At 44.3% G+C, this 13483-nt stretch overlaps 1 protein-coding gene across 9 annotated transcripts in view; it reads left to right on the forward strand.

Annotated features, from left to right (window-relative positions):
- Positions 1-13483, forward strand: part of KCNK2 (potassium two pore domain channel subfamily K member 2) — a 148324-nt gene that overhangs the window by 61155 nt on the left and 73686 nt on the right. Inside the window, exons 1-3 of one of the 9 annotated variants that reach the window (XM_036234502.1) lie at positions 507-522; positions 1186-1250; positions 4271-4500. In XM_036234502.1, the coding sequence (XP_036090395.1) occupies positions 1205-1250; positions 4271-4500 (276 nt within the window). In that variant the 5' untranslated portion in view covers positions 507-522; positions 1186-1204. Of the gene's footprint in view, positions 1-506; positions 523-1019; positions 1251-1603; positions 1682-4189; positions 4501-13483 lie in introns of those variants that run through there. The other 8 variants (XM_036234499.1, XM_036234500.1, XM_036234503.1 and 5 more) reach the window with 8 other exon arrangements.

A 13483-nucleotide genomic window follows, 5' to 3' on the forward strand; every position in this document is an offset into this window, starting at 1 on the left:
GCGTCCCTCGATGTCTTCTCCCTGGCTCCTGGTGCGTTCCCCATCCCTTTGGTCCAGAACATTCTAATCAGAGCTCCCTGCCCAGGTCAAGCGCACTTGGAGAAGGTGTGGGAGGTTCCCCCAGGCGTAGACCAGAGGAAGCCGGCACCCTCGTTACCACCCCCACTCCAGGGGCCTCAGGCCGCCAAAGAGGCACTTCTGTTTATTGCCCTGGGGAGTCAAAGGGAGAGGAGGTGGCCGAGTGCAGGGGTCGAAGGACCCGCGCCCCAGGGCTCGGTCTCGCACCCGCATCCGGCGCGGGAAGGAGATGGGCTGGAGCTCAGTGTGCCAGAGAGTGAGAATCTGGGGAGGAGACAGGGTTAGTGGAAGAGGCTGAGGCAAGGACAGGCAGCAGGTGAACGAACCCAAGGGCCGTGTCCCCGTGCGGGAGGCAGCGAAGGGGACTTTCGAAGGGAGCATCAGGCAGGGGTGACGCGGGCGAGGGCTGGGCTGCGAGGGGGTGCAGAGAGGCGAGCCCGGGCGGTGAGAAACGGGGGGTGGGTGAAGCGGGGGGCGGGGGGGTGGGGAGGGAGTTCCGAAAGGAGGGAGAGGAGCGGGCAAGGGGAGAGAGGAGCGAGCCCGGAAGGGAGCGCCGCGGAGGGCGGCCGAGCCCGTGCCATCCCCCGCGCGGGGGCACGGACGGCTCGGCCGGAGGAGACACACAAAGACATGCGAAGAGCGGCTGAGCGAGGCTCGCGCACAAAGACGCCGGGGCGCACGGCCGCTCGCGCTGCACCTCCCGCCCCCGCGCCGCGCCGCGGCCGGGCCAGCACCGAGCCCGGGGCGGAGCGCGCGGCGGCGGCGGCGGCGGCGGCGGCGGCTGCGGGCCGGCGCGGGACCCGGGCTCCCCCGGCGACCCGGGCCCCGCCGCAGGCGCGCGCGGGGGCGGCGGCGCCCGAGCCCAACTTGGCCTCGGCCTCGCCCTCTGCCCAGCCCGCCGGTGTCCCCTCCTTCCCGCGATTTCGTTTCTTCTCACGCTCCCCTCCACCCCCTCCCGCGTCCAGCCACGCTCTCCCCACCTTGTAAAACAAAGCCGGGGAAAATGCCTGCCCGTGCAGCTCGGAGCGCGCAGCCTGTCTCTGAATAAGAAGTGAGTACAATGGCGTGTTTGTAAAACGTACAAGTCCGTCTTTTCCCAAAAAACAGTTTGAATGCTGCATGCCTCATGTTTCCCAGCGCCTCGCGGGAGAGACCCAGCTATAGAGCAGGAGGTGAGACCCCCGGGCACCCCTTCCACCTCCTGTCCTGCGTTTTCCCGCTCCTGCCTGTCCCGGGAGGGCTGCGGATGACCCGCTGGTGGCGAGGGGGTTTCCACCTTCGTTTCCCTTCCGAGGTGTTGGGTCATAATCTGGGCTTGGAGGCAAACGCGTCCCCGGATCCTCCCCTGGCTGCTTCTGCTCCCCGCTCTCCTGCTGCTGTCTGGGGGGGGGGGGGGGTTGCATGTGCTCTGAGACACCTTAAGGGAGCTTCCGAAGGAGGAGGGGGGTCAACCTTTGGGAGCAGCCGACCGGCAGGACGCATGGTGACCCCAGTCACACTTGTTGCCCGTCGCGTGGTGGGACAGGCAGTGGTGCTGAAAAATGCTTGTTTCTCCTGGAATTGAGTCGTCTGTGGAACCCGGGAGCCAAGAAGACATACCTGGGTGAGGATGGGAGACCAGGATTAAGAGGAGACCGTGATATGCTGGGGGCAGAGGAGGGAGGGGGTGATGCCGCAGAGCGCGTGTGGAAGGGGCGAATCTTTGATTCCTTGTGCTCGGGAGCCTCTCTCCTCTGATCATACATCAAAACGACCGGGGATGGAAGCCCAGAGGGTTCCCCATATTAGACTGAGAGGAAAGGCTGTTGTTTTTTATTTTAGTATTTTACCAGTTTCTGTCCATTCTGTCTGCCAAACGTGCATTATATATATTTCTGCTAATTAAAAAATAAGACACTAGCTTAAAATAATCAAACTCCATCAAGAGCCTGTATTTGCTTAATACACACATACACGATCTTTTTTTTTTTTTTTTTAACTGTCCCCTTTCTCCAAAAGCATATAATGATAATGCCTTAGTTTTAGCATTGGGGTTTAAGATTGGGATTCCGGAGCATGAAGGTAAACAGTCTCGGTGTTTTCCAGTTCTATTGACTAGAAACCACTCGTGAAAAATCAGAAATCCTAGAACAGATAACTGGAGAGAAGGGGCTTGGGAAACTTCCTTCAGAGAGATCATTGGAGCTTCTATGCAATTTTCTGTTATTTTTATTCCCCAAATGGCTTAATTTTAGATTATGACCTTTATTTTTGCTCAGATTACTAAACAGCTTGGAGGTGGGGTGGGGTGGCTAGATAGCCTGATGACAGTAATTTTAACTATAATCAGCATGTCTATGAAAAAAAAGTTGTTAAAACACTAAACACGTATCCAGTGCTAATTTTGAGCGAAGTTGCCTTTATAAGTATTAAATGTTAAAGATGTCTACCAGTTTGGGGCTTTATTCGGCACAGGTGAGCGTATCAAATGTGTACAGACTTGTAGTGAGCAGGTTGAACCCTAGGAAATTGCTGTAACATGTGTTTGTGAAGTTTCCACTTGGAGCCGTGGGTACAGTTGCCTCATCAGAGCTCAGTCTTCGTCTCTTCAAAGTCAGAATCGTTCAGCGCTTTGCTGGTGGAGGACCCCTCTGTGATCTGCCATCATTTCACCACACGACTTCGGTCTGGCGTTTCGAATAGCTTGGTTTGCAAAGCTTCTTTTTGATGGGCAACTGAAGATTTATTTTGTGAACTCAAACCGTAGTAGTCCAAAGTTTTAACTCATAGTAGCTGTCAAGAAAGAGGGCAAGGTATATAGTCATGTGAAAACTGACACTCTTTGTTCCTTTCTTATCCTCAAGTAATTTAGGGTTCTTGTAGGGTGTTTGGGTACGATTCCATAGAGATTTCTTGTATACTTACCTAGAGTGTCTTTTAGATTAGATTAATTTATTAAACCTATACAGTATACACTAATTTTACTTATATATATAACAATTGTGTATGTTAAATTGAGTTTTCTGGTTGAGTTGGTGGCCTTTTTAAGTTCCCTATATTTTGGCCATTCTATTACTTCTTTTCGTTCTATGTTGCCTTTCCAATCAAATATATTGTAGTAGATGGCTTATTTTCCCCTTAGCAAGTAGAATTCTACTATCTCTTGTATTTTCTAAAAAGGAATCCATTAATGATATTTTCGAACAGCTGAGATGAATAATAAATGGGTTTAGAGTCACCTCAGAGTATATGGGAATTTGTAAGGGAACACATAAATCCTCTCTAATGGAGCAATTAGCCTTGTCCAGACCATATAGTGTCCAAGGTGTAGACAAGGGTTTAATTTTTTTTTTTCTTGATGACTTTCACTGTTGAAATGGCAGGAATTTGTCATATCTTGGCGGCACCTAGTATTGTGCCGTAGTGGGTAGTAATTCTTTTTGTTTTTATAAACATGTCAGGGATCAAATAACAAAATACAGAGATGCTTAATCATTCTCTTACTACTTTAGAGGATAGACAGAAAGAAATGTTGAGCTATTGAGTCATTTATTTACCACCACGTTTTACCAGAAAATTACTAATGTTTTACTTTGAGCAACAACGTTTGGGTCACAAATTCACTTATAATACAATTGCTTTATTATAATGAATTCAAATATAAAAATAGAGAACGTTATTTACATTGATTTCTTGTGTCATGGAGTGTTAAGTACTTGCGATGAGGAATACTCACTCCATGTGTCTTCTTCATGAGTACTCAGATATCCAGTTTAGTATCACCTTTAAGGAGATCTGCAAGTCTTTGTTGACTAGCATGGTGGACAGATATCCATTTTGCAATTAAGTTAGGAAGAACTCAGGCATTTATTGTTTTAAGTTTTTTTGTCCACCCCCCCCCCTTTTTTTTAATCTCCCATCTGGATCCCCAATAGCAGCAGAGAGCTAAGACCCAGCCCCTTTTCTTTGAACCCATATATGTGGTCCTGGAGATAACCAAGTGGGAGCACTTCTGGTTCAAGTTCCATAAGAACAAGCAGAGTTTAGTTGACCTTTGCTGACCCCTTAAAGAAGTCCAGCCATCACCCCGCTAATCCCCTCCAAGCTAACCCTAATTCTCTGTTATTGTCAGTGGCGGCACCTGATTTACTGGATCCAAAATCTGCCGCTCAGAACTCCAAACCAAGGCTCTCATTTTCTACGAAACCCGCAGTGCTTGCTTCTCGGGTGGAGAGTGATACGGCCATCAATGTTATGAAATGGAAGACGGTCTCCACGATTTTCCTGGTGGTTGTCCTCTACCTGATCATCGGAGCAACCGTCTTCAAAGCACTGGAGCAGCCTCACGAGATTTCACAGAGGACCACCATCGTGATCCAGAAGCAAACATTTATTTCCCAACACTCCTGTGTCAATTCGACTGAGCTCGACGAACTCATCCAGGTAACAGCACAGAGGGGTTATTACTCTGTTTGTGGGGAAAGAAAGAATAAGACTTGGAGGGGGACGACTCATAGTACACTGTCGTCCTGAAGTTCCGCTGGGGGTCCCTAGTCCTTTCTCCTTAGCATAGACTTCTCCTTTCTGTACTTTTTCCTTCTTTTCTTACTTCTGCCATCTTTTCTTCTTCTTTTCCTCCCTCCCACTGTTCCTTCTCAGCCTCTCCTGTTCTTGCTCTTCTCTGTTTATGTCTTAGTGTCTCCCTGCTCTCTCTCCCTTTGTCTCATTGTAGAGCTGCCAGTGGTCACCCATGGACATGGGCTTACCTTGCTGGAGGCCCTTCTGATTAGATGCTCATTGCCTTCTTAGGAGGCTTTGCTGTGACAAATGAGAGGAAAACATAAGGCAGAAAAAGAGTTAATCGTGGCAGTGACCATCATACCATAGAAAAGATGAGTTTGTGAGGTGACCACCCCTGGAGATGGGCACCCCTTTTCATTAACAGGTTGTATCTCACGTCTTTGATCTAGCCCAAGTATAACTCTGATAACTGTCTTTTTTTAAGTGTCTAGGGAGATGTGATTAATCACTGCTTCTCTAAACCTCAACTAAAAGCAATTTACTACTGCACAGAAAAATGGGGATTTTGAGTAAAAACTAATTTAGTTTTAATTTATTCTATAATAGAATAATATTTTTATGGGAAAAAAACATTTTGTTCTAAAATTTATTTCCAAAATGATTTTAAAATTTTAGTTCGGCTCCTTGGAGATGGCTATATTTTTGTTGGAGATTTCTTTTTTATAAAACATAAGTCAAACTTAAGAATCTTTCTCAGAAAAAAAGCCCAGAATTTTCATTCAGAGAGAGATCTGACCGATTGTTGAAAACATTTTAACTGAGCACATATTCATCTTTCTGTAGAATCTGCTTTTCTTACCTGATGTAACTCAAATTGGACTGAAAATTATCGTGAGTCATCATTGATTTTACATCATTTTAATGAGTTGGAGTAGTAGATTGAGGGAAGAAATTATTGGTTTTAATCCAGTTTCTTGTGCTAGGACTTTTCCTCTTTTATTTCCTCTTGCCACGGATTCCCAGATGCTACCTCTGCCCTTCAGAGCCCTCTGTTTATAGCATACACATACAAGTTATTATTCAAGTTTGATTGAAAACTATCAAAACTAATATTATTTGACCCTCGTTCAGCTCCTACTATATGCAGACACTTCTGCATCTCACTTGTTTGACTTAAATTTTGAAAAGGCTCATCACATACTTCTATACTGAATTCTCTGATGTTTTTAGATGGTGGCATTTTCTGTATTAAAAATAAACCTGACAACTTATATCGTTGTCCCGCCCACCACATTTCTTCTTCCTACATGAAATAACTTCCACTTCACTTCTTTGTGCCTCCAGTTCTGAGAGGCACTGAAAATCTTTGAAGAATCCCTTTAGGCTTTAGAAGAAGACCCAGAAGTTGTCTTGGAGTAGTGGTAAAAGCCTCAACTTTGGGATCAGAGAGATGTCTTTTAAATTCCAGTGGAGCGCTTTACTAAAGTTGTCATCTTGAATAGCTTGAGTTATTCAAGCTATAGATGATCTATCTGGAATGAGGAAAAAATACCTATAAAATAGGGTTTCTGTGAAGACTGAAGAGATAATCCAAGTACAGCATTTAGGTGCTTAAAAAGTGTTAGGTTTGTTTGCTGTTGTTTCTCCCAACCCTTATCCCATCTCTGGATTAAAGCATCTGATTCTTATCATCTGAAGTGAAGCAGCTGGTCTTGGATGTGGGGGAAAAAAGGCCTGGAATTTCAGGACAATGCTGGAGGAAAGCCTGTGTGAGTTCGAAAACAGTCCCACTGTTCAGTACCACCCAGGTTTATTCGGAATTGTGAAAATAGCTTGAAGGTGATGGCAGGTGGGAACAATCTAGAGGTGGAGACCGATTATTTTTGCTACACTGTTTTTGGAATGGCAGCAAGTGGAGCTCAGTATATGACCTATTTTTTTTTTCTTTCTGCCCCACACAGGCAATCTACTTTAGCTTTATTAATAATCGCTGCTGATTGAGTATTTTTGCTTCTTAAAAATTTTATTTTTTTGCTTATTCAGTATTTTTCAGTACAGAAATTGCCCTTTAGTTATTGTCATATTACTCATCTTTATAACCTGATGGCTTTAAGAAATTATTTTTTTCTCTTCGAATGTAAATTTTTCTGCTAAAAGAAATCTTTATAATGCCATGGCTTCAAAGACCAAGATCAATGCTTAAATAGGGAGGAAGGCAAATGGCCAGTAATCATTTATTAGAATTACATTTCGTTTATATGATTCTCATAAATTTCAGTGTTTTTCTCACATTTATTTTCCTATTTAATCATCCCTTAAAACCTCACGAGTAGGCATATTATTATATTTTTGTGTCTAGAGGTTTATTTTGTTCCTTCGATTGAGCCATGCTTCCCTGTTTCTTCGTGTGCTTTGTAACTTCGTGTCGTGATCCGTTCATTTGAAAAACAGTCACTCTCTCAGTCTTTACATACTGACTCCCTACAGCAAAAGACTTTCTCCAGTCAGTCCAGCTTGAGAAGCTTCTCAAATCTTTTCTGTGGATTTGATTGCTCTCGAATTGTAAAGTCCCAATTAGATAGATGGATTTGCCAGTTTCTTTTTTCAGGAGCTATTCTCAGGAGTTCTCTTGCTACCCCTGGTGTCTGTCTGCAGTACTGCAGGTTTTCTGGGGCTGCTGGAAGCCACTTAGATCTCTTTTACTCTCAGTGGTCCCCAGGTTTCTAGAGTATGCTGCATCCCATCAGTTCTCTGAGTCGGGCAAGACAGAAACTATTCCTTTGGGTAGCGCCTCACCCCGCTCCCCTAAAGCCAGAGTATTGGACTCTTCTCTTTCCCCCTGAGGGAGAGGTTACCAAGCTATATCGACCTCCATACTATGAGTCTTCTGGAGCAGATGCAAGCTGCCCAGCTCACTGTTGTTCTCAGTATCTCCCAGGCATCCTAGTAGGCTAGGTGCTCTCAGTGCTCTGGGATGTGCAAAATGGAAATCAGTCTCTTGGGCAGCACCCCCAAAACCCATAACATTTGATTCATGTTCCAACTTTTTCTCTCCCTAGGGCAAAGCCAGGGGCTGGGAGCTTTTTCTGACCATGTCGCGCTGAGCTAGGGGAAGGTCTATGGTGATCTGAAAGATAATACAGTCATACCTCTGAGATACTGAGGGTCGGGTTCTAGACCACTGCCACAAAGTGTTACTATAAAGCAAGTCACACATATTTTTTGGCTTTCCAGTGCATATAAAAGTTATTTTTACACCATGCTGTAGTCAATTAAGTGTGCAATAGCATTGCGTCTCAAAGAACAAAGCACGTACCTTACTTAAAACATGCTTTATTGCTAAAAAAAAAAAAAAAAAAAAAAAAAAAAAAAGCACTAATCATCCTCTGAGCCTTCAGCGACTCATACTTTTTGCTAGTGGAAGGTCTTGCCTTGATGTCGATGGCGTATGGCCATCAACATTGGGTTGTGGTTGCTGAAGGTTGGGGTGGCTGAAGGCTGTGGTTGGTGAAGGTTCGGGTGGCTAGGGAAGGTTCTTAAAATAAGACAACAGTGAATGTTGCCACATTGATTGACTTCCTTTCATGAACAACTTCTCGGTAGCATGTGATGCCGTTTGAGAGCATGTTGCCCACAGTAGAACTTTTTTAAAAATTGGAGTCGATTCTCTCAAACTCAGCCACTGCATAATCAACTAAGTTTCTGTAGCATTCTATATCCTTTATTGTCATTTTAACAGTCTTCACAGCATCTTCAGCCGAAGTAGGTTCTATCTCAAGAAACCACTTTATTTGCTCATCCATAAGAAGCATGAGATGAGCATCTATGTCACATCTTCAGGCTCCACTTCTAATTCTAGTTCCCTTGCTATTTCCACCACCTCTGCAGTTGCTTCCTCCACTGGCCTTGAACCCCTCCAAGTCACCCATGGGGGTTGGAATCCACTTCTTTCGGATTCCTACTCATGTTGACATTTTGACCTCCTCCTATGCACCATGAATGTTCTTAATGACGTCTAGAATGGCGAATCCTTTCCAGAAGGTTTGCAGTTTGCTTTACCCAGATCCATCAGAGGAATTACTATCTATGGCTGCTATCGCCTTATAAAATGTATTTCTTAAATAATAAGACTCGAATGTTGAAATTAATCCTCGATCCATGGGCTGCAGAGTGAATGTTGGGTTAGCAGGCATGAAAACAACGTTAATCGTTGTACATCTCCATCAGAGCTCCTGGTTGTCAATGACTAATAGTATTTTGAAAATAATCCTTTTTTTTCTGAGCAATAGATCTCAACAATGGGCTTAAAATATTCAGGAAACCATGTCGTAAATAGAAATACTGTCATCCATGATTTGTCGTTCCATTTACAGAGCACAGACAGAGTAGGTACAACATAATTCTCAAGGGCTCTGGGGTCTGAGGAATGGTAAATGAGCACTGGCTTCAACTTAAAGTCACCAGCTGCATTTACTCTTACAAGAGGGTCAGTCTGCCTTTTGGAGCTGTGAAGCTGGCCATTGACTTCTCCTATGTAGCTATAGAAGTCCTAAATGGCACCTTCTTCCGGCAGAAGGCTGTCTTGTCTACATTGAAAATCTGTTGTTTAGTGTAGCCACCTTCATTAATTACCTTAGCTAGCTCTTCTGTAAAATTCCCTTCAGCTTCTAAGTCATAACTTGCTGCTTTACGTCTCACTTTTATGTTATAGGGACAGCTTCTTTCCTTAAACCTCAGGAACAACCTCTGCCAGCTTCAAACTTTTTTTCTGGAAGCTTCCTCACCTCTCTTAGCCTTCACAGAGTTGAACAGTTAGGGTCTTGCTTAAGGAAATGTTGTGGCCAGTGATATCTTCCATCCAGACCACTAAAACTCTCCACATCAACAATATGGCTGTTTTGCTTTCTTATCATTTGTGTGTAAACTGGTGGAGCACTTTTAATTTCCTTCAGGAACTTTTCCTTTGCATTTACAACTTGGCTAAATGGCACAAGAGGCCTAGCTTTCGGCCTGTGTTAGCGTTTGGCATGCCTTCTTCACACAGCTTAATCATTTCTAACTTTCGACGTAAAGTGAGAGACCTTTGAATCTTTCTTTTACATGAACACCGAGAGACCATTGTGAGGTTACTAACCGGCCTAATTTTGATATCGTTGTCTCTCTGGGAATAGGGAGGCCCAAGGAGAGGGAGAGAGAGGGGAGCTGCTGGGCGCTGGATCTGTCAGAACACATACAACGTTTATTCACTGTTTTCTGTCTTATATGGGTGTGGTTCATGGTGCCTCAAAAGAATTATAATAGTACCACCCGAGGCCACTGAGTGCAGGTCATCATAACAGATATAACAATGAAAAAGTCTGAAATATTGTGAGCATTACCGATAGTGGCACAGGGGCACTAAGTGAGCCAATGCTGTCGGAAAAATGGCACCGATGGACTTACTGGACGTGCCGTGTCGCCACAAACGTTCAGTTTGTAAAAATCGCAGCATCCGCGAAGTGCTCTAAAGTGGAGTATAGTAAAACGAGGTGTGCCTGTGAGTGGCCAGCTGTGGACGGACACGTGAATAACGGGGGAAGGCATTCCAGACAGAGGGGGAGAGCGAGAGCACGGGCCAGGAAGCGGGCACGCTCCTGGCGGAGAGGCCGCACGGTTAGGAGTGAATGAAAGGAGAATTTGTGTGAGAAGAGGCTAGAAAAGTAGCAGGGCCTTAGATCCTGTGGGGCCCCCATAAATCCGTGTTAGGGATCTTGGATTTTACTCGGAGTGGGTTGCAGGACCCTGGAAGGACTTCGGGCAGAGCAGGGCCGTGATCTAACTGACAATACTTAAAGAGACCGCTGTCTTTGCCCTGTGATGAGTATAATGGAAGTGGATGGAGTGGGATCAGCTGCGAGGACCGGGGTGAGACGGTCGTGGTGTGGATGAGGACAGAAGCAGGGGATGTGATGAGATGGGATCGGATTGGGATATTCCAAAGGTAACGCTAACGATTTGATGTGAGGAGTGAGAGAAAGAAGCCAGGGATGATTCATAGGTTTTGGAACGGAAGAACTGGGAAAAAATGGCCAATTAATGAGACAGAAAAAAATCAGATGGAGCAGGTTTCGGGGAGGCTCAGGAGTTTGATGCGGCATGTGATTGATTTGAGTTGCCTTTCAGACATCCATGGCAAAGAATACATTTGAGAGTTATCAGCATATTGGGGATATGTAAAGCCTTGAGTCTAAGAGGCATCCCCTAGGAGTGTGGATGGATGGAGAGGAGCAGAACCAGGGGCTCGAAGGTGAGGGGGATGAGACAGCCACCTAGGAGACCAGAGGGAGGCTAGAGGGCATGGTGTTCTGTCACGAGGTGAGAGAGATTAGTTATGTCAGATGCTACTGCAAAGTCTTACTCTGTCACGATCTGTAATATGCAATTGGTAATCTATTCTATAAATCCATCATAGTGATTTTATGTATACTTAGAAATCAGTAAGCACAAAATGTGACACAAGTTTTGAGCAGTTAGCATTACACGAAACACATAGGCTATAATGTGACCAAGTCATAAAAGAGGCCTGATGACCAGGATACATTGTACACGTGAGGATAAAATCAACAGGGTGTTCACCCAGTTTGAAACTTATGAATGAATTCTTTTAAAAAATTTTATTTATAAGTTTATTTAGTGCTTGGAACCTTTAAAGTGTTTCCACACAGAAATAATACTATAAACGATAACTATGATCAAAACTAAGCAACAGACTCTATAAGATAGCTAAATGGTAACACCAAGACCAGAGATTGAAACAATAAAAATGTTTTAATTCTTTTGTTTTTACTTATTTTTATTTTTCTTATTTTTACTATCTTAAACTAGTAATCCATTTAGCCTCTCTGTGTCACGGCTTTTGTGAAAGTTAAATGATATATTTCTGATTTCTGTTGAGAGATAGCATATGATAATGGTCACAGGATTATTCTTATTATTTTTCTCCTCTTTAATCCCCCGCCCACTTCCACCCTTGACCCATGGATCTGGATCTCTGAAGGTGGGGTGTCTCCTCGCACACACTCGCGGAGTGCACCCGGGGTCCAGTCCATAGCTCCACTGGGGCGCAAACCCAGGACCTTCTGCATGTAAGGCAGACGTCCTAACCACTACACTATGGAGCCACCCCCCACAGGATTATTTTTATGAGCTGGTGAAACACCTCTGGTCTCACACATCTGGTTGCAAATAGTTATTTAAAGAGAGGTCGCTGTCTAGAGGACACCCAGCAGATGCACAGTAGGTGATTAAAAATAAAAAGTGAGAGGTCCAAGTGTGTCCAGTCGTTTCCTGATGCCAGCACTCTTCCAGCTCCATGCCCCCTCTGGGCCCTTGAGAGACTCCACGTGGTTTTGCTGTGACTTTTCATTCCTCTCTCTTCTCGCCCAGTTTAACCATATCCTGCATGTCCCACCAGCATAACCACATTCTTGGTTTGAGGGGGTCCGCGAGAAGGAGATGTGATCACTAAGGATGTCTGGCCCGACCTGATGCTTCTCCAGGCATTAGACCCGTCCTCCACTGAGAGGACCCTCCAATCTCACACTCTCTTGCGGATTTGGGGACATCTTCCCTTTCACAGTGGTGGTGCTCTGCAATGCTTTCAGGACTGGTTCTCTTGTGTGAATGAAGATGAACAATACAGCATATGTGAATGACTAATGTAGAAAACATGGGGAACGATGCCAGGCTCATTTTCAGCGCTGATGGTTGTGGTATGACACTCTCAAGTCAGCCCGAGAGGTGCCCGAGGGCAGGGTTTAATTGCATTTTTGTGCAATAACTACTGGATAGTTTTTAAAGGGTAGCTCTATCATTCCAGTTGGCTCGAAAAAGTATAAGAAATTCTATCGGGTTCCTGTTTCTCAACAAAATGGATTTCAACCAATTCGGTATTTACTATAACTGGTGTTTGGGTGTGTAATTGAGAAAGACGGGGGAAACTTGGAGAAAAGCTATGAAGCTAAGACAGGAGGAGTATGAATCACTACATTTGGGGAAGTTATTCATATACTATTTTTGCTGTCTCGATTTGGCGACATTGAACCAAGAAATATAAACATATTAAACAGTTTCAAGACTTCCTTTTCCCTGCATAATGTTAGCAAGTTATTAGTAAATTCACTCTGCCACAGATTAAGAAATTTTACCTGGAACCCAAAAGCACAGGAATTTGTTACAGACTTATTTAATGGCAATGAGTCAACTCAGTTGAGGTGAGAAATACATACATTTCACAGGGCCTGAAGCAGAGGAACTGTCTATCAGAATATTATTGGAATAGTTTGATATTGTGATATGTGGCCCTTCTAGAGGACTAATTTGATTGTGGGACATTTGATTTATTCAAATACAAGCTGAGTTAAGTAGTCTCTTTGCTGGATATGTGTGTCTTCAGAGCCTGAGATTTTTCAATGCTTGTCGTAATCTTTTAGAGCAGGAAAAAAATGATTTGTTTTAAAAACCTATAAAATCTGTTTAAACTTGTATCTGTTGTGGAAATATAGGCATAAGTGTACTGGAGAATCAAATGAGCAGAGATCAGTCACATTCTATTGGAAAAGTCAACAGAATCTCTGAATTTGGGAATTCTATGGATGCATGTGATTGACAGAGTAAAACTCCCTTTGTTCCGGTTCGGGCTATTTTTTTTTCTCACCAGTTTAGAACTTCAGACCTTATTTATAAACAGTGCATGCATAAATGCTGGCTAGTGTGGTAAGCCTTAGGCAAAAATGGTATAAAAATTCTGTCTTCGACGCTGTGTCTCCTTGATCTCAGTGTTCTGCCTACGCAAATCCTATTTTAAGGACACCCTCTTTTAAAAGAACTTCCTAGATAGAGTAACTGTAAGTCGTATTAAGTTCCT

The sequence above is a fragment of the Rousettus aegyptiacus genome, unplaced genomic scaffold, assembly GCF_014176215.1.
Source record: "Rousettus aegyptiacus isolate mRouAeg1 unplaced genomic scaffold, mRouAeg1.p scaffold_m13_p_17, whole genome shotgun sequence".
In the NCBI taxonomy this organism is placed as follows: domain Eukaryota; kingdom Metazoa; phylum Chordata; class Mammalia; order Chiroptera; family Pteropodidae; genus Rousettus; species Rousettus aegyptiacus.